The 21,981-nt window shown below is 41.8% G+C and overlaps 1 protein-coding gene across 3 annotated transcripts in view; it reads right to left on the reverse strand.

The window, feature by feature from the left end:
- The window catches only part of STAC (SH3 and cysteine rich domain), an 80,055-nt gene extending 58,382 nt beyond the window's left edge, over positions 1–21,673 (reverse strand). The window contains exons 1-2 of one of the 3 annotated variants that reach the window (XM_068670659.1): positions 21,103–21,673; positions 20,841–21,006 (exon numbers count right to left, since the gene is read on the reverse strand). Coding sequence is in view for 2 of the 3 variants with exons in the window: in XM_068670657.1 (XP_068526758.1) it covers positions 21,103–21,219 (117 nt within the window). In the remaining variant the exon portion in view is untranslated. The remainder of the gene's footprint in view (positions 1–20,840; positions 21,007–21,102) is intronic. The other 2 variants (XM_068670657.1, XM_068670658.1) reach the window with 2 other exon arrangements.
- Positions 21,674–21,981: the final 308 nt, after the last annotated feature.

Consider the following 21,981-nt stretch of genomic DNA (forward strand, 5'->3'; position numbering starts at 1 on the left):
AGGCATGTGAAAACCAGAACATTTTTTTAAACAAAAATTAAGCAAATCATTCTCCCCCCAAAACAACCACATTAAATACCTTTATTTATTTAGCTGAAGCTGTCAAGTTCTCTATCACATTTTCAAAAAGCCTTATTTTGAAGTATTCATCTGTATTCTTTTAATCTAGCTCTACTAGAAACAATAATCTAGAAAGAAGAGACCATATGTTATATTTCTGTTTCTGACAGATCTAGTCTCTACGAGTATTTCTTCAAATTCCATAACATTTGATTCAAGTTTGGGGAAAATGCTTGTGGAAGAGTGGCCGTGTTTTATCATCGTATATGTGTTGTTCAGCCATAGCTTGTACTAAGCTTGTGTCTAAATACAGTGCATCTTTCTCAAATTTGCAGCATTTCAAACAAGAATATCTTTCAGAGAAGCTTAACATCAGCTTTCCCAAGTTTATCATCCAAATCATGAAAATCAGACTAATAGTCCCAAACTAAGATATACTGTTTTTAGTGTTATTACCTCAACAGTCATCAATTCTTCCTCCTCTGTGAACATGTGCATAACTCAAAACATGTTACAGACCAAACTAAGCAACACTTCACCCATGACCAAAACCTTGGTGATATGGTGGCTTGGTGTTTTTTTTTGTTGTTGTTTTGTTTTGTTTTGTTTTGTTTGGGGTAAGGGGTGGAAAAGGCTTTCTCCCTTCTATTTCTTCTCCTGCCTCACCTAGCAAAGAGGTGCTCTTCTCCAGATCAGAGGGAATGACTGTAAATCCTGCATTTAAATCCAGGATTATATTTCCTTTTACCCCAAACAGCAGTTCCAACATAGGTGGCACCAGCTGCAAGAGATCTCTTCTAATTCAGGTTATGAAAAGTGGCTGGTGGAATAGCTGGCTACAAACCTCTGTGTAGCTCTTGTATAGTTGGGCAATTGAATAATTTCCACTCTTTTCTCCTGAAGCCAACAGGCAAGTTCAAAAAGGAAGCAAGAGATGGTTAGAAACAGTCCTTCCATTTCTTTAAAATCTCCTTCTAACATTCAGATTCAAAATGGACACGTTTACAACATCTTGGTTTCTACTTTGGGTTTCACCTCAGGCGTCTGGTCGCTAAGTAGGTGGTCATCTCCATACTTCGTGCCCATTAGGATGATGCACATGCATGGTTATCTCCTGCCTCTTGACATAGAAGGAATTTGGGCTGTTATCTCTGAGGTCCCTTCTGGGAATCCTGAATTTTGCTGCCCCATTTGGATATCTCTTTTCCATTTCACCTTCTATACAGAACAGTGATTTCCCTTTGGTAACTCCTGATGTGCTCATTTACTAATCTTTGTTGCAGTAGAAGTGACACAACAAATTTTGGAGATTAAAAGACCAGATTTCAGAATAATGTAAATCCAGGCAGGCTTGCTGAGGGAATGAAGCTACACTGTACATACCTGCTGAGAGTCTTCAAGAATAAAAATAATAGAGCCTTAGTTTTGCTTCTTTCCCTTCTCATAAGTAATCTGTGGTGAATGTTATTGCAAATGTAAGATTAATCATCCTTGATTGTATCTTGTGTCTGTCCATCTATGAAGTGTACATCATAATTTTCACTATTGTTCTTATGAGAAATCAAAGCTCAGTAAGACCCACTCAGACCTTTTAAAAATCATGACTTCTGCTAAGAAGTGCTGGTCTACTTCTACTAATAATTTCTATTAATTTATTTTGTTTTCTCTCTCTCTCTCTCTTTTTTTTTTTTTCCTTTTTCTTTTAATAGAGCCGTTGACTTTAAATGGTACTATGTCTCTTGAAGCAAATATGGAAATACATCTCGCAAGGAGGCTGATACTAACTGAGGGCAAATTAACATCAGCACCAGATCCCACATACTGTATAATCACATTTGTATTGTCTTAAAAGAAAAAGGAGGACTGAGATCTATGGGGAGTTGTTTTAGTTAATATTCTGTCAGTGTTTCCACTCCTCCTTCTGGGGTTCCAAACTTAGGCTGTTAAAATTGCTTCATGATGACAGCATGTAAGTGCTCAGCTCTACAACAAAGTTGTTGTCACTGGGCCAAATCCTAAGGTCTTTTCTTGCTGCTAACTCCTGCTGACTTCAGTGAGAATGATTCCTGAGTAAAGGCTTGGGGTTTGGCTGGACTATAATTTTGTTTGTTTTGAAACGAAACATTTTTTTATAAACTATTTTACACTGTGCATTAAAAGCAAAGGATTTCTGCATGCAGCATGAATAACCACCTGGCCACATGTGGGATCCTGTTATCTGAGTGACTTTTTTCATCCCCTCTCAATTCTCCCCTCTTTTTTAAATCCTATTACTGCTTCTCTACAACCAAATGTAAATAAATCCAGGGGACACCTATGCCTCCTGCTTCTTTCGTCTTTCCTAGACATTTGTTTCAAATTTGTACCAGATGTGACTTAATTCTGTCCACACTTCTTGTTTAACTACTATGGCTTTATTCTGACATGGTGTTACCTCATTTTCTGATCAAAGAAACAACAGAACTACATTGCAAGAATTTGTGTGCTTTGTGGCCTATTAGTTTAAAAAACAAACAAACAAAAAGATGCCTTATTTGATCCACAGGTTGGCTTTTGGCTTATTTGACCCCACTGGTTTCTGCTCCTTGTTTCTTGCTGTCAATTCAGAAATAGAGATTCAGATCCAGATTGTACAGCTTGTTCCCATCCTTTGATTTCAAACTCTTCTCAGTGAAAAGATCGTGTAGGAACTTATACTTTAACAAAATATTAGCAATGTTTGCTGACTCACTTCCAGTTTTCTTGTTCACAGTCCCCTTCATGTGCTTATTTTTACAACTTGGTTGCAAATTTTCTGCCTTCCATCTGCTTTGTTTCTCTCCTAAAGAGTGACACTATTCCACCATATAAAAGCTGCTTCTTGCAGCTTCTATTGAGGCCAGGATGTGTGGTCACTTTGGCAATGCCATTCTGACACCCAACAGGACCCACGCTGTCCTGGTGCAGAGCCACATCACTGCCCTGGCACCACTGTGACCAGCACCCATGGTTTTGTGGGGAGTGTCACAGCACTATTTGAGGAAAGCCACTTAATTCCTCTGGGGTTCTCCTAGCTCCATCTGGGGGCCCACTGAGTTTCTTGCATCTCATATTTCTGGTTCTAAAGTCCTATAGCAGCTACCAGATAGAAGACAAATGCTGTGTTAATTAAAATCTTTTCCCACCTTGGCAACATCTTCCTTGTTTTCTCTGCAAGTTTGTACTCACCTAATAAATGAAGCATATTCAAACTTTGTATTTCTGGTGTTGAGAGAGAAAAGAGTTGTTGGTATTGACATAAGATGCCAACACATTTAACAGGAGTTGCTTAAACAATTGGAAAGCAAGGGAACTTGACCCAGTAAAACACTGTGAAGCCGTCTGACAGAAATAATGGAAGACTTAAGTGGGAGCAGCATGTGGCATGGGGTTGCATGAGGGATTCAGGCAGGCAGGGGAACAGTGGAACAGAAGAAAGATAAGGCAAGGAAAGTCAAGGTAGGACAGAAAGGACAGAAAGCATTTTGAAGGATATGAACATGAACCCTTTGTAAAACTGGATATTTCCATAAAGTATCTCACTTCGTCTAGTCTACTGTCAGAATAGCTGAAATTCTTGGTATCAGCAGATTGACACTGATTTATAAGGAGTGTAGCATATTTCCACAGAAATCAGAGTATGGACCAACTGACCACTGTTGAACTGAAAAACAAGCACGTTGCTAATTTCTGAGATTTATGTTTTCTCCTATTGACTGATTTCATATATACATATGTAATCAGTGGTGACTGTGCTGGAGGGATGATAACTCAAGGAAAGGAGATATTTTTTTCTGGACTTCAGCAGCTGGTAGTAAAGATGAAATGATGTTACCTCAATTGCTACTTCAGGAACATTGTATTTATTGCAGTGTATTCCCTACAGTGTCAGAAAAATTAGGTTGGTTTTCTCATCTTGTTTAAAAAAGGTCTGACTTTTTCTTGTCTTGACTGAGTGGTTACTTCTTGTGGCCATCATCTAGTCACAACTGAATTCTCCTCAGAGGCAGATCAGGCTGTTAAAATTTTTGTTTTAGGCATGGCTGTCATTTTTTTTGAATCTTTGTGAAATACTTTTAATTTATCTACACTTAAGCAGGTCTACTACAGTTGCTGGCATTCATCTTATCTTTCATAATATCCAGGGAATCATTTATTGAGAGCATTTTTCTTAGATGTCAGGTAGGAATGTCTTAAAAAAAGTGCTGTTGAAGGGCGGCATAGGAATTCAAGGATGTATGTAGAAACCTACATCACTAGAGAGGCAGGAGCTCAAAAGCCCTTCACTGGCAGCAATGTTGAAAAGGGATCATCCTTAGTTACATTGCTCTTCACCTGCCTACCCAGAGAGGAGACTAGGACAGACTGAGACAAAGAAAGACTAAGAGGGTTTCATATCTACCAGATCAGGAATGTTTTCTATTACCTCATTGTGTGGGTTCTAATTTTATGTAGTTTCCTGCAAACACATACAAAACCCCATGATTACATTAAAAGATAAATAAATAGGCATTCACATGTAGGGAACAGACAGTATAATGCCACACAACACAAGGAAACTAAAATGCAACTTACAATATTTATTTGTGAATAAAGCAAGCACAGCCTGTATATAGATGCAAAAGAAGGTGCAAACTGTAAGGTTTGCTTTTTTTCCAAGAGTACTTACAACATGAGTGCCAGTATCCACAAAATGTTTATAAAAAAATCCCTCCTCCTAACAGAAGAACCTCTATTCATTTTCTTAACAGGCATCTTTAAACTTAGCTAAGCTTGGAAACCTGGAAGTTTTGCCTGTAAAGACTTATCTTGCATTGGCTTATTGTACTGGAGAGCTTGATCCATGATTAAAGCATGTGGGTGAGAATAGGAACAGAGAGAGAGAGAAGCACTGAAAGGCAAAGAGTGAGCAAACAAGCTAGCAAAAAGGAAGTTAAGAGTTCATCTGCATCTTTTGGATGGCCATGAGAATGAAGTCCATTTGTCATTACAACTATCTAGAGAAGATAGATCTAACTGCTGTGCATCTGTCAAAGACTTCTCTGTGCCCATACTTCATACGTCATGAAACTGGTACACGATTCATCTTGTAGCTACAGTTTAATAGTGGTACTTCACATCTTGAAGCCTGGGTAGGCTCACATTTTTCTCTCTTTCTGTCATAGGTACATAACTTTCCATTATAGGTCTGGCTGGAAAACAGCAATTCCACTTAGCAAAAGTTTTCAAAGTTTGAATGATTTTGTTCCACGTTGACATAAAAAAGAACAGCAACATTTCAAAACATCTTTGAGTACTATCAGCAGAACAGTAAACTTCCAGGAGAGGAAATGACCTGTCAGTTTTTGTCTGCAAGGTTTAAGATCTTGCTCTGATAGACTCAAAGTGGTGTTCACCTTAGTTAAATTCAAGTTCTTAATCCAGCTGTAGCTGTCTACTATGGCCAATGGAAAGTGATTTCCTCTCAAAGAGGCTAATTCAGAGAACATAAGGCAAGCTTTTGCTCTAAATCACCTTTGATGAAACAATTTCAGTCTGTGTCTGTTACACAGAGAGACTGAACTTAACAGCCTAAAGTTGGTCTCTAATTACAGGTGGGACTGTATCACTTAACACATATTTCTTCTCCCTTTTTGACTAAAAATTTAATCTGTAAAGAGGGAAGGCTTCCTGAATATGCTTTACACAATCAAGGAATATGAATACTTCCATAAAAGCACAGGTTTTGACCTTAAAAAAAGAGCACTTGACAAGCATGTATTTGATCGTAATGTTCATTACTAAAAATGTTTGGCATACTATTACAAGTCAGGTTATGTTTATTTGTAAATAATTCCTTAATGAGATAATTTGAATGGAAAGAGGATGTGTGAACAAAAGTGAGAAACAAGCTGCATGCACTTATGAACAATATACGCTAAGTACACTAAGAGGTGCTCTTAAAATAAAAAATTGTATATACTGGGTCCTTGAGTTGATTGATACCAGTTGAAAAAGTAACAGTAGGTGCCGTTTAAAAATCCATATGGATCTGAAGGTCTTAACAACTGGAGCCTCAATTTAACAGCACAGAAATCAGTGGCACTTTTCCAAGTTTGCCCTGATGAATTTTATCTACGGCATTTTGTTAACATGTGAGGATCGGCTCCGGGGCAGACACGTTCTGTAGCAGAGCGGGGAATCGAGGAGGGCAGGGCTTTTTTTCAGCATCTAGGCCACTCGAAGCAGCCGCAGGAGCCGCCAGAACTCGGCAGCCCGCTCGAGGGAGGCTGACAAGGCGTGGGCGAAACCAGCAGCGCCCCCTACAAAGGCAACCCCTAGGGAGCGACCAGGACGGGCAAACAGGGCGTGACGCGGCAGTTTCCACAGGCAGGGAGCGCATAGGCAGGGCAGAGCGTCCCTCCGCACTCATAAGAACAACTCATCTACTGGCTGTATACCTATAGCTAAACCGCCATGGTTTCCCCTAGGCAGACAGCTCTTTTTAGAAAGTCTGTGGCCACCCAGATTGAGTGCCCGCTCAAAAATGTGGCACTTCATGTCTCTGGATGCACTGAGTGCCTGAGCCTGTTGCTGCCATCTGAGGGTGGCAGAGACACCGTGTGTGTGAGGTGTGAGCTGGTGGATGGCCTGGTCAGCCTGGTGGCAGAGCTCAAGGTGGAGGTGGAGAGGTTGAGGGCCATCATGGACTGTGAGCAGGAGATAGACCCGTGGAGCAACTCCCTGCAAGGCCTGAAGGAAAGGCACCAGGGTGAGACACCCCAAACAGTGGTGGACCCCTGCCCTGTCTCTGTCGAGCAGAGGGAGAGGACCTAGGAAATGAGAAGGAATGGAAGCAGGTCCCTGCTCGGCATAACAGGCAACGCCCTTTCCTACCAGCCCTGCCTCCCCAGATGCCTTTATACAACAGGTTTGAAGTCTGTTGGAGCTTCAGAGACTGGTGGATGAGGATGAGGTGAAAAGTCTACCCAGGAGGATGCCTAGGGTGAGGAAGTCGACTCCACGCCTCAAAACTGCCTCCACTAAAAAGGACAGAAGAAGGGTGATCGTTGTAGCTGACCCCCTTCTCAGGAGAACAGAGGGCCCTATTTGTTGACCTGACCCTACCCATAGGGAAGTCTGCTGCCTCCCTGGGGCCAGGGTCAGGGACATTGCCAGAAACATTCCTAACCTGATTTGCCCCTCTGATTACTATCCTCTATTGATAGTCCAGTCTGGAAGTGATGATATTGAAGAGAGAAACCTGAAGGCTATCAAATGGGACTTTAGGGGACTGGGACAATTAGTAGATGGAACAAGAGTACAGGTCATGTTTTCCTCTATCCCTACTGTGGCAGGGAGGGATGCACAGAGGATCCAGAAAGTCCACCTGATAAGCAGGTGGAAACATAGGAATTTATTTATTTATTTATTTTCACCATGGGGTGCTTTACTCAGCACCCAGCCTGCTAACTGCAGATGGGTCCCACCTGTCTTGAAGGGGAAAACAGACACCAGTCCAGGAGCTGGCAGGGCTCTCATTGACAGGGCTTTAAACTAGGGGAGAAGGGAGATGGGGCTGAAACAAGGCTTGTTAGAGCTGTACCAGGGGGAGCAATGGCAAGGCTGGGAGAGAAGGCAATGGCCCAGCTGAAGTGCATCTACACTAATGCACGCAGCATGGGCAACAAACAGGAGGAGCTGGAAGCCATTGTGCGGCAGGCAGGCTATGACTTGGTTGCCATCACAGAAATGTGGTGGGACCACTCTCACGACTGGAGTGCTGTAATGTCTGGCTATAGGCTCTTCAGAAGGGACAGGCAGCATGGAAGGGGTGGTGGTGTGGCTCTCTATATCAGAGTGTTTTGTTGTCATGGAACTTGAGGCTGGGAATGATAAGGTTGAGTCCCTGTGGGTTAGGATCAGCAGGAAGGCCAACATGGCAAGCATCCTGGTGGGGGTCTGTTATAGACCGCCAAGCCAGGATGAGGAGACGGATGAGGAGTTCTACAGGCAGCTGGCAGAAGTTGTGAAATCACCAGCATTTGTTCTTGTGGGGGACTTCAACTTCCCAGACATATCCTGGAAGCACAACACAGCCCAGAAAAAGCAGTCTAGGAGATTTCTGGAGAGTGTGGAAGATAGCTTCCTGACACAGCTGGTTAGTGAGCCTAGTAGGGGAGGTGCCCCGCTGGACCTTCTGTTCACAGACAGAGAAGGACTGGTGGGAGCTGTCTTGGGCAGAGTGACCATGAAATGGTAGAGTTCTCTATTTTTGGCAAAGTCAGTAGGGGGATCAGTAAAACTGCTGTCTTGGACTTCCAGAGGGCAGACTTTGAGCTGTTTAGGACACTGGTTCGCAGAGTCCCCTGGGAGGCAGTTCTGAAGGGCAGAGGAGTCCAGGAAGGTTGGACACTCTTCAAGAAGGAAATGTTAATGGCTTAGCAGTGGTCTGTCCCCATGTGCCCAAAGACACGTGGGCAAGGAAGAACACTAGCCTGGCTGAACAGAGAGTTGTGGCTGGAGCTTAGGGAAAAAAAGAGGGTTTATGAAAACCCTCTTTTTTGGAAAAGAGGGTGGGCCACTCAGAAGGGACAAAATTAGAAAGGCCAAAGCTCATCTGGAGCTCAATCTGGCTACTGCTGTTAAAGACAGCAGAAAATGTTTTTATAAATACATTTAAACGAAAAGAAGGACTAAGGAGAATCTCCATCCTTTACTGGATGCAGGGGGAAACAGTGACGAGAGATGTGGAAAAGGCTGAGATGCTGAATGCCTTCTTTGCTACAGTTGTTAGCAGCAATACCGGTTGTTCTCTGGATACCCAGTACCCTGAGCTGGTGGGAGGGAATGGGGAGCAGAATGTGGCCCTCATTATCCACGACGAAACATTTGGCGACCTGTTAAAGCACTTGGATGTACGCAAGTCAATGGGGCCAGATGGGATCCACCTGAGGGTACTGAGAGAACTGGCGGAAGAGCTGGCCAAGCTGCTTTCCATCATTTATCAGCAGTCCTGGCTATCAGGGGAGGTCCCAGTAGACTGGTGGCTAGCAAAAGTGACGCCCATCTACAAGAAGGGCTGAAAGGTAGACCCGGGAAACTATAGGCCTGTTAGTTTCATTTCAGTACCAGGTAAGTTCATGGAGCAGATTATCTTGAGTGCCATTATGCAGCACTTACAGGGCAACCAGGTGATCAGGCCCAGTCAGCATGGGTTTATGAAAGGCAGGTCCTGCTTGACGAACCTGATCTCCTTCCATGACAAGGTGGCGTGCTTAGTGGATAAGAGAAAGGCTGTGGATGTGGTCTACCTTGACTTCAGTAAGGCTTTTAACACCATTTCCCACAACATTCTCCTCAAGAAACTGACTGCTCGTGGCTTGGACTGACATCGTATGCTTCATTGGGTTAGAAACTGTCTGGGTAGCCAGGCCCAAAGAGTCGTGGTGAATTAGTCGTGGAGTTAAATCCAGTTGGAGGCTGGTCACTAGTGGCGTCCCCCAGGGCTCAGTACTAGGGCCAGTTCTCTTTAATATCCTTATTGATGATCTGGATGAGGGGATTGAGTGCACCCTCGGTAAGTTTGCAGATGACACCAAGTTAGGTGCGTGTGTCGATCTGCTCAAGGGAAGGAAGGCTCTGCAGGAGGATCTGGGTAGGCTGGACCGATGGGCTGAGGCCAACTGAATGAAGTTCAACAAGGCCAAGTGCTGGGGCACAATAACCCCAAGCAGAGCTACAGGCTGGGAGATGAGTGGTTGGAAAGCTGCCTGGCAGAGAAGGCCCTGGGAGTATTGGTTGATAGTCAGCTGAATATGAGGCAGCAGTGTGCTCAGGTGGCCAAGAAGGCCAACAGCATCTTGGCTTGTATAAGAAGCAGTGTGGCCAGCAGGTCTAGGGAAGTGATTGTTGCCCTGTACTTGGCTCTGGTGAGGCTGCACCTCGAGTACGGTGTTCAGTTTTGGGCCCCTAGCTAGAAGAAGGACATCGAGGTGCTGGAGTGAGTCCAGAGAAGGGCAACGAAGCTGGTGAGGGGTCTGGAGAGCAAGTCTTATGAGGAGCAGCTGAGGGAGCTGTGATTGCTCAGCCTGGAGAAGAGGAGGCTCAGGGGTGACCTTACCACACTCTATAGGTACTTTAAAGGAGGCTGTAGTGAAGTGGGGATTAGTCTATTCTTCCACATGCCTGTTGACAGGATGAGGGGGAATGGGCTAGAGTTGCACCAGGGGGGTTAGATTGGATATTAGGAAGAACTTCTTTACCAAAAGGGTTGCTAGGCATTGGAATGGGCTGCCCAGGGAAGTGGTTGAGTCACCATCCCTGGTGACTAAAACACGTTTAGATGTAGAGCTTAGTGATATGGTTTAGTGGTTCACTGAAGGACTTGTTAGTGTTAGGTCAGAGGTTGGACTAGGTGATCTTGGAGGTCTCTTCCAACCTAGATCATTCTGTGGCTGAGGTGCCCAGTCCAAGGTATTGCTCAACCTGTGTATACACAGGAGCAAGTGTGGTGGGGATAGTATTGTTAGTTTCCCTGTTCAATCCTAAGATATTTTGGTTTTCAGAATCATTACCCCACTGTTTAAACTGGCAGGAGAAACACTAGCAAACCAATAGGGAATAGTACACCTATATGTGTGGTATGTGAGGAAGTGACTTTTGTATCAGGTCAGAAATCTGACTTTTGGCCTACAAAAGCTGGTGCTTCCCTTCACTATGCATGAATAATTTTTGTGAAAATCAAATGAAGGTAAATATGGGGGTAGCAGAAATGTGAGTTCAGCTCTAAAACCATATTTAACAGCATTTACTACAGCAACCTGTCAGGTTGAATTTTCTCGCTCACCTGAGCTATGTCTCTGTAGCCTATATTCCTTTGTCTTACTCTGAAAAACAAGCTAAGAAAAAAAAATCCTAAATACTGATTTTAATAGTTTTGTGAATACCAGTTTCTAGTATTTTGCTCCTTTCTGAATCAAATCTAATCATCGATTACTGTAGGTCAGGTGCATTTTGCTTTTCTATTCAGAACACCAGACTGCTAAAATGATCTTTATTAATAAAGCAGTGCATGTGTGGCATTTTAATAAAGCTTTTAAATAGCACTCAGAAATGGAGCATATTATGTCTCAAGAAAAGAAAGGCATTGAAGTTGTCAACTGTTACTCATCTAAAGGACTCTTGCAATTCTATGCTGAACTTGCAGCCTCCTGCTGCTGGGAAACACCCCACTCTAATACTTATTAATGCTGGGGTAGTTTTAACAGCTTCATAACTGCAGCCCTTAAATTGTAACACTTATATGTGACAATGCTTAGTAAACTACTCTCAACAGCTGAAAACAGGTGACCTAAGAAATGCATTGGACAATGAGGAAACTTCTGTGAGTGCCTAGCACATTCTTGTGAGTACAGACATGCAACACATTTTTTAAAGAAATAAGAAGATATGCAAACCATTTAACATATTTAACTGGTGATGTCAAAGACTTAAGAAGTCTGCTTTTCAGACTTCCATTGTAGATATGTTTTGCAAGTTTCCCTATCAAGAAGCATGTATTGTATCGGTCTGTCTAACCAAGGGAGTTTCTTGGAGAAGGATCACATGCCAAAGGAAAACAAGATCAAGTTATTTCAGTCATTCACACATAGAGTTATCATTTTCACTGCTGGTCATCTTGGCTAATGAACATACAATGTTTGCTTAAGCTTAAGTTAGAATATAGATACTCACTTGGAAAAGGCAGTGCATTTAACATTGATTGGCCACTTGCCTATATAGTTATGCAGAGCTGAATACAGAGTCAAGAATATTCGACTCGTGCATTCACTACTAAAAGATTAGTCTTCTGCCTGACAAACATGGGGAAAAATTATCAAATATGAGTCTGATACAATCTTCTACCCATCATAAGTATACATCAATGGCTCAGGGAGGCAAAAGGAAAAATACTTGTCATGGAAGGACATATAAACAACAGTTTGGAATCAGGTTGTAATGATATACTTCCGTTTAAATTAAATAAACTGTAAGGAAAAAATGAACCTCTAAACAATGTTTGGTAGTTCAGGAAGATAGCCTTTGATGTGCTACATTTCCTTGAAGAAATTCAAAGCCTTCACTACTTTCAACTCCGTAGGGATTTATTTTACACCACATAACACTCTGGAATGTGACACAGAAGGATACAAGCTAGAATATGTCTGAAATAACGTCCACCAAAAGATGTATGAAGGTCTTAGCAGTGGACTAGAAAGCAGCATAGCAATGTAAGCAGTCACTGCATCTCTGCTAATGAATGCTAGCTGTCAGCAAGTACTAAGTACACACGGCCATGGGCGGTGCAATAGCTTTGGCCTTTGCTAGCCATGAGGTATCAGGTTAGAGATGTGTTTCGTTGGTAAAGAAGACTGAACAGAAACTGTCAGATATTGGATGTACTTATAAGAGGTGTAGAATTTCTTCAAAGCAAATATGTTAATACTATCTGGAATATGAAATGAAAGGAAATAAAAATATTCTGTGCATGTGTGTTCCTGGCAAACTACATGAAAATAGTTACCTCAAAAAGGAAATTAGGAAAATACACAGCCCACAAAAAATGGTGGAGAGGGGAGCAAGAGAAAGAACAAGAGAAAAAAAGAAAACTGCAAACAAATACATTTGTATTTAATAAATAAAATCAGATCTTTCAAGCTGAGTTGCTTAGGTTTAAGCATGTTAATTGACAAGAAAAGATGAGAGTCCCTGTAAAAGGCATTTAAGGAAATGTCAAAGGATTTATACAAGCTGAGGAAAGGTAAAGAAATAGGCTGAGGTACAGTAAAGATGGGATGAAAGGTAGGGTCAGAACTTAATGAACACTTCATCTCACTTTCTTCCCAGAACAATGATCCTGGGGTAAAAAAATAAGAATAATAGGAAAGAGTTTGCAGAAACAGATGGTACGACAGCCTGTTTCAAGAAAGGGGAAAAGAGATCCCAGCAAATTATTTGTAGGTCTGACTTCAGCATTGCTCAATGAATATAGAAAAAAACAAACAATCAAAAAAACCCTAAAACCTTGTAGACCAGTTGTCTTGGATAAGACGAAAAATATTCCAGGCAAAGACAATGTGCTAGGTTGAGGTAGATTCTGTCTATTTAGATTTTATTATTTTTTCAGCATGCTAGCAAATAGGAATCTATTAGCTAAGCTTTAAAAGATGGGAAATAGTGGAGATATTTTAAGACAGAAAGGAAAGTCAGTTCAGTGGAAGATTGCAACTGCTGAAAGCAGTACTAACTTGAAGGAAGGTCATTAGTGGAGTTCTTCAAAGAACAACACTGGCCATCTTAGGGCCAGTCTTGCTCTCTGTATTTTCATTACTGAATTTGATGCAAAGTTTAGATAAGTCCATTTCCTTCTGACATGAGTCTGGAGGCATCGTCAAAACTGAGAAGGCCTGGGGCTTGAGGGTTGGAGTCACAGAAATATGATGAAAGCTCAACAGTGCAAATGCAAGGCACCTGAGACCTGTTCCAAACCACTCCAGATGAGGATGGACAAATCTACACTATTCACTGGAAATTATAGAGGAGAAAATGAATGGTGACCTCAGGTTGACCAAAGAGTGATGAGGAGACATAAACAAGGTATAGGAAGGACCTAAAAGGCAACAGAAGCAGGGTTCCTGGGAAAGTTAGTGAAGTATTGTACAAGGTCATATACAGAATACTGTGCACAAATTCAGTCACCCTTTTTCAAGAAAGATTATTCAAAAACTGAAACAGGTGCACAGATCTGCTACTAGAATGAGATGAAGAATGGAGAGGTAATGTTATATCAGCCTGCCTTCTTTTGTCTAGAAAATAAAAGGCTCAGAAGAGATACAAAAGTAATTGATGGAAGCACAGATTTTTTTCCAATAAAGGAAAAAACTGTTTGAACTAAAGTAACATTATCAAAAATGGAAAGGTGTTGGAACAGTTTGTTCTGGATGCCATCTCCAAGCAATTGGAAGAGAATAATGTTATGAGGAGTAGTCGCCATGGATTCACCAAGGGGAAGATGTGCTCGACCAACCTCATTGCCTTATCATAATGGCATCACCAGCTGGGTAGATGGGTGGAGAGCAGTGGATGTCATCTACCTTGACTTTAGCAAGGCTTTTGATACTGTCTCCCATGACATCCTGATAGCAAAGCTGAGAAAGTGTGGGACAGATGAGTGGACAGGAAGGTGCGTTGAGAACTGGCTGACTGGCTGAGCTCAGAGGGTGGTGATTGGTGGCGCAGAGTCTGGCTGGAGACCTGTAATTACTGGTGTTCCCCAAGGGGGTTGGTGCTGGGTCCAGTCTTGTTCAACATTTTCATCGACGACCTTGAGGGAATAGTGTCTGCCCTCAGCAAGTACGCTGATGACACAAAGCTGGGAGGAGTAGCTGACATGCCAGAAGCCTGTGCTGCCATTCAGCAAGACCTGGGCAGGCTGGGAAGATGGGCAGGAAGAAACTAAATGAGGTTTAACAAGTGTAGAGTCCTGCACGTGGGAAGGAACAACCACATGTATCAGTACAGGCTGGGGGATGACCTGCTGGAGAGGAGCTCTGAGGAGAAGGACCTGGGGGTCCTGATGGACAACAGGTTGACCATGAGCCAGCACTGTGCACTCATGGCCAAGAGGGACAAGGAGCATGGCCAGCAGGTCAAGGGAGGCGATCCTCCCCCTCTACTCTGCCCTGGTCAGGCTTCACCTGGAGTACTATGTCCAGTTCTGGGCTCCCCAGTACAAAAAAGACAGGGATCTCCTGGAAAGAGTCCAGTGGAGGGACACAAAGATGATACGGGGCCTGGAGCAGCTTCCCTAGGCTGAGAGACCTGGAGAAAAGAATACTGAGAGGGGATCTCATCAATGTGTATAAATACTTGAGGTGTGGGAGACAGAGGGATTTGGCCAACCTCTCTTCAGTGGTTTGTGGGGACAGGACAAGGGGTAATGGCCACAAGACAGAGCACAGAAAGTTCCACACCAACATGCGAAAGAACTTCTTCACAGTGAGGGTGACGGAGCACTGGAACAGGCTGCCCAGGGAGTCTCCTTCTCTGGAGATATTCAAGGCCCGTGTGGATGCCTACCTGGGCAGCCTGCTCTAAGGAACTTGTTTGGCAGGGGGGTTGGACCCGATAATCTTTCGAGATCCCTTCCAACCCCTTCAATTCTGTGGTTCTGTGAAAAATACAATGCCACACAAGCTGGACAGAAATGAAATTAGACTGGAGTTAGAAGGAAGAGGAGAGCAGAGGGCATCTCATAGCCATTAGAGCATCCAGGTGTTGAGACAGCCTTTCAAAAGAAGTGGCAGTAAATTCTGAATTCAATAGCATTACTTTCTGAAAAAGAGTACAGGGTAACAGGCTGTGATAGTAGGGCTGGACTGTCTTCCAGCTTTGAAGACAACTTGTTTTGTTTCAGTGAAAATTTGCACTTCTTAGTAAATCTTTTTTGTTTTTTTTAAACCGCTTCAGAGTTAAGTCAAGTCATCTTTAGTTGTTGAAAGATATTAGACACTTTCTTCATTTTGGCAAAGTAGAAAGTGTGGATAGAAGAGAGTGAAATGACATTTCTGTTTTGCCTAAGATACCTCAATGAGCCTAAGAAATGATCTGACATATATATATCAAAGCAAAAGCAATACCAGAGTGTTTTAATCAGGGAAAGATTAAGAAAGAGAGAAAGGCCAAAATAAATGTAAATGTAAGAACTGCTCAAGAAATTATTGATAGGTACAGAGTATTACTTTCTTGCTCCTAAGGAAATCCTCCTGTACATAATCTGATCTAACACTTCATGAAAAAGTAACACATTAAAATAGTTAAGCTCATTGCTTTCCCTTCGTCTTACCTTCACAGTACATACTCACTTTTTTATGCAGAGGCATATGGGTAAGATTAAGGAGAACCCTTTTTTTCTTATGCTTCCACAAGATTTTTTAAAGCTGTTTGGGGTTCCTTTGAAGACTGTAGCAGTAGTTTACATACTGAATATTAATCACTAGTATGGAGGGTGAAACACTAACTGTACACCATACTCCCTGCCTTTTTTAAATATTCATTAATAAAATAAATATTCATTATCCATTATTCATAACCATCCATGGAGCCTCATAAAGTATTAACTATTTAAGTAGGGAAGATCTCTGTGTAACTGCATAGCACAAATCCTACATGATTTAAATCCCACAGAATCCTATTAAAATCCAAAGAGTTTCAAGTTGTTTATGTTAGTTCAGTATCTAATATTAACACCTGGTTTTGAAAATTTACATAAGCAATACTGCTCCACTAGACCAGTAGGACAGGACAAAGTAAGTTCAACCTTTTTGACTGATTTGGGTATATAAATAACTTATGTCTACATCTTGAACTTCAGCACTGTATGGTTTACTTGGTTCACGGCTTTTCAAAAACTTCCATTTTATGTATTATATATCATGTCAGAAAGTACAATTGTGCTACATCTCTTGAATTGTCTTTCCTGAATTTGAAGATAGCCTGCATTTCCCTGAATAGTGTCTGCTGAATAGACCATGTATGGAAGTGTCAGACTAATGGACTCATTTATTTTGTGAAACGTATAGTCCAATGCCATATTTAATTGGAGTGGTTTTTTTGTTTGTTTGTTTGTTTGTTTTGTGTTTTTTTTTTTTTTCTTTTTCATTTTTCAGCTATTCAACTTACTTAACTGACTCAAGTGTAAGCAATTTGTCAGGACAATGAAATCATGGTGTGGAGCATTCATACCAAAGATGTATTACTGCAGCACATCACAATTGCAGCTGAAGCTTATAAAAAGTAGATGAAAATGGACAAAGCTGTGAAAGAATATTTGGCCTTCACAGATGTCCACTGCTGTCTACAAGTAAGTAACTTCTACATGACAGAATGCTTCCAATAGCAAGGATCATGGCTTGATAACCTTTCTGGGGTGCATGAAAGAACTGGACAGATATTTTACATATTTTAAATGAAACACTAATAATTTGAAGTCCAGTACTGACCAACCCTTCTGCTGCTAGCGTAAGCATCACAGATGCTCAGGTCCCCTTAAAATTTAAAAATGGGAAGGGCATTTTCTAAGATGTAGTCCATTGTCTATGAATACCCCCAGCCATTATTCACAATACAGCAAAAGTGCCTTGACTCACACCTAGAGAGAAATTAGCAGACGGTCTCTTTCCTCTTCTTTGAGAAATGCCAGCTAAATATAAAAAGGATAAAGCTAACAGAGTTGTGTGCCAACTATGCCAAAACATATAAAAATATTGCCAGGTGTATGAATCTTTTCTTTTGACTCATATATCCCTATATTTTAGTTTTCTTTATTAAACTCCAAGGTACGTGTGCATGTAAGAGACATTAGAAATATCTGATCACTGCCACTAGATTTCTGCCTCTATTGCTAACTTAGAGATTGTACCAGCGTGCAGTGTGTCTTTAATTGCTACCAACAAGAATAAATCTTTCCTTAGGATCCATTAGCTAATGACTTCCTCCCCTGCTAAGTTGTAATTCTACAAAATTGTTTGTCAAACTGGCCATTTGCCTTCTTGGAAGCCAGATGTGAAGGATCCAAACAGGTAGGAGATGTGACTACAAACACATGCATGTAATCGTATTAGCAATTATATGCATTTATATGGTAACCTCATAAAGTTATGTTCTTAATATATTTTAAGTATCCACTCAAGTCTTACTTAGGTCTGAAGCAAATATTTTCCAGAGCCAATAAATTAATAAGTTAATTACTAGTTTTGCAGCATTCGTAACCATTCAAACTCTAGGGTTTTTAGATCAGCAGCAATATATATAGTTCTATAGGATGGCCCAGATACAGTGAGTTTACTAGCCTTTGGAGATCTGTTTGAAGTTATATTAATAAGACAGTACACTGGAGGTGTTACGTGTAACGTAGCTGAGGACACACAATCCCAAAGACACGTTCACAGAATACAACAATACATCTACTACACCACAAGGCAAACATATACTTCTAACATGTAAATAGGGCTCAGGCAATGTGGTGTACTGAAAGTGCATTTGAATTTCCTCATTCTGAGCAGCTGCACTGAAATTCAGCTGTGAAGATGCTCATGACAAGGAGGACATGCACTGATCTTTCAGCTTTCATCATCTGAGTGTGCTCACCTGTAAATATACTCCTAATCCATAAGAAAAAGCAGTGGGAAGTTTTAGTGTTTATTAAAAGTGAGCTGCTTTCCTGTGACAGATCTGTGTGACTAATCTTTGAGAGTCATTCCTCACAGTTTCAGCTACTTGTAACAACCTAAAGTTCTGCCTCTCAAACTCATGCTAGTCAGGAATTGCAATATCTCCACTGTATCATCTTTTGAGTACAGTCTGAAGTATGCTAGATAAAACCCTTTTATTGGACTTTGGTACTGTAAGTGACTATCTGATACCATGATCTACTTAAAAAAGACTGGAAGCAAGCTTTCCACATTAACTCAACATTAGTTTTTCAAAATTGTCTTTCTGCTGAAATGTTTTCAAATGCATTTTGAAGGTTGGTATTATCCGTGTTGTTTCTGTTTCTATATTTGGATTCATAATAGTGTTTTGCCACAGAAACAAGTCATTGTGGGGTAATTAGATACTGCACAAACTGTTCTGCAGTAACTGCAGAAGACAAGAACTTGTTAACCTATGCAACAGAGAAATCTCAAGAAAGCTTAGGCCTCTGTGAATGACAGGATAGTTCCCTCAGCAGGGGACACCACGGGATAAAAACTTGTGCACAGGCTGTTGGCACACACTGATTTATGCTTTTGTCAGAGTCTTTAGCTTCTGAAGTATATCAATTTCCTTTGTAAAAAAAAAATAATAAAAAAAATAATGTTTTTGTGAAATCATTGAGAATTTTTCCATCCTCCAGTTTACTAGGACCAAAAAAAAAGAAAGCAATTCTCCTAATGATCTGAGGGCTCCCTTGACTCCATTTATCAAAATAATACAACACATTTTCTTATTTGTAGTTCTAAAATGTGAATACACAGTTTATATGTTTACTTAAAATATCTGTATGCAAGTAATGGTATCAACTACACAGCCACAGATTTTGCCTATTGCAGTATATCACTTGAAATGCTCACAAGACTGGGGAAACTGATGAGAATGTTTGATTATAAACTATTTAGTAGTCTATTTGCTCTCTTGCCAGATGTGCCTAGCTCCTTTTGTCATCCTTAAGAGCGCATTCACATGCAGCAAGAAGGATCCCTACATGTAGCACTTCTCCTTCTGTAGATTTAGGATTCCTGCCTGTTCTTTCATTTTGGGCACAGTGCTCTGTCACCCAGTGGGAAAGTCCCTTGTGTGAGCAGCATCTCGAGCTCCATATCCACTTGCTTGGCACTGAGTGAAGACGGTAGCTGGGAGCAGAAGGAGCACAGAGCCTTCCTGGCCCTGGGCACAGCCCTGCACATGCAGTGCAGTGAAGGCTCCTGTTATTTCTGGGACCTTCCTGGGGGGCTGAGCTTCCCACCAGACAAATAACAACTCAGCAGTTCTAGGGAAGTGCTCTCTGCAAAGGATTTAGGTATGATGACCATCAAATGATCCTTTTACAGCCTGGGATTGAAACAATAATCCATTTACTTTTCATTTCCCACTAACCAGGGAGACTGCAGCAGTGTATATGTAAATATGTGTATGTAAATACCAGTAGTGCTGAGTGTATATGGTGAACAGGGTGAATAGGTAATGCTATTGTTGCTGGGAGAGCTCTTTTCCTTTACAGAGGCTGTTTTGTATAGGGAATACCTTACATATCCTCCTTGGAGTATAGCATTTAAAAAAAATCCCAAAGCCCACGTCAGAATTCTTCACACAGAGACTCTTGCAACTCGTGCTCCAGAAACCTAGTTGTAACTGTGGAATAACCTTCCACAGCCTTCCTATGTTAGAAGGCTGTGGATGTAGGAGCAGCCTTCCTACATTAGACCCAGGCAGCCAGTACCTTCAAACACGGGCCAACACAAACCTTCCCTGTCAGGCTGTTTTGCTCATACGGTGCTTCCTAAGGCTCTAATCAGCTGTAAGCTCCTAGTGACAAGGACCTCCCTATTCTTACATGTTTACCCAGCACACAGCATCACTGTGGAAGCCTACAGGAAGGTCTAGCAGGTGCTATCATGGTATCAATCATAAGTAGGTAGCAGAGAATAAGTAAAAGTCCATTATCCAGAAAAGCCGCAAAGAACATTCATTATCTAAGATTCATACTTTTCTCCATTTACCCCTCTATCTTCCAAGTCACATACTGGCAGACAGAAAAACTTTTCATGTGCAAGTCAATTAAAAATTGAGGTCATGCCATCTGAGCTGGATGTTGGTTTTCAGTAAGGTAAATTGAACCACATTTAGTGATCAATACATAAAAGGCTGGGGGAAAAAATCATTTTCCAGGTAGTGTACATAATGACTCTTGTGCCAAAACTGCCTCTTATATCCCATTTCAACTGCTGGCTTGTTAAACAGTGAAAGTTCACTGATGGGTCTGCCAGAATAGATGAGGCAGGTGAAACATCCCAAGCCCCCAACAAAATTCTCCTCTCCACACCTGTGAGAAAATCAATCTTTCCAACTATGAACAAAACCCTTTAAGTGATCTGATGCTCAGTGTGAAAATAACTAAAATCATCTGTTGGCATCGATCCCTACCCTGACTCCCATCACTCCCCCCAGGTCATTTGAGTAATAAGGAGGTGAAAAATACAAACCAAATTCTGCAGACACAAACATCTCAAAAGGCAAATGTTTTTCCAGTTCAGAACCCTGAGCCTCCCAGGTGACAGGGAGAATTCAGAAGTCAGAAGTACGAGTGTCAGAGCAGGCACCGCAATCAGAGGTGGCTCACAGCACTCTACTGCTGATCCTGGCAAAGAGCTGCAAATAAAAATCAAAGCAACACATCTCTTTTCAAAACAAGGGAAGAGTTAAAAAAAATAGAAAGGAAAAGAAAACATCTAATTCTTCAAGTACCTTTGATTCCTGGCTGGTGGTTGATGCTGGAGAGGGGGGCTGCTCTGTGCTCTCCACTTCCTTCTCTTTGTCCACGCTATCCACGCTGACTTCAGTCATGCTGCTCGGAGGAATCATTTTACCTCTAAAACACTGCGACTATCAGGAAAAAGGGCTACAGACGTTTCTTGCTTTTTTTTTCATTTAATGTCCTCTTTCTTCTCTGCTCTTCTTAAGCAAATGAACTCCAACCACTCAGTTTCACTACATTTGCAAGAGCATAATTCTCTGGATTTTCTTTTTTCCCTTATCCTCCTCCTCCTTCCCCTCCCTCCCCTCCTCTATGCAATTCTGCTGCGAGGGGAGCAAGTTATTGATGGCTCCATAGGGCAGTAGTGTGCCTGCTTCTCTCCTTTCCCCGATCCTCCTCTCCTCTGTGTGAAGCCTGGAGGTGTAGAGCAGAGTCGTGACTGTCAGCCCTGCGATCAGATGGGAGTGAGGCGAAGCAGAAAGCCCCAGCCATGCACATACACGGGGCACCGGAGGGAGGAGTTATATTTCTAATGCTTTGAATAGCTTTGGGGAGCATGTGCTGTCATAGTAGTGAAAGAAAGTAATGTGTGCATGCGCATACACACACACACAATACACACACACACAGGCAGGCAGGGTACATGAGGTTTGGCAGCGTTTTACCTTTTAACTACGCTGAAGAAGGCAGAGTTTTAAGGGCAGCTTTATATTCTCATAAATCTGGTGATTTCCCCAAGAAGGGCTCTGGAAACTGAGAAGAAAAATTACTCTTTCTTTACTTTGTCCCAGAGAAGATTATTAAGAATCCTAACTACTGATGTCTCTAAAACACCCACCCTGCCTTACACACCGAGCAAGTGACAGGAC

This window comes from Anas acuta, chromosome 2 (assembly GCF_963932015.1).
Source record: "Anas acuta chromosome 2, bAnaAcu1.1, whole genome shotgun sequence".
In the NCBI taxonomy this organism is placed as follows: domain Eukaryota; kingdom Metazoa; phylum Chordata; class Aves; order Anseriformes; family Anatidae; genus Anas; species Anas acuta.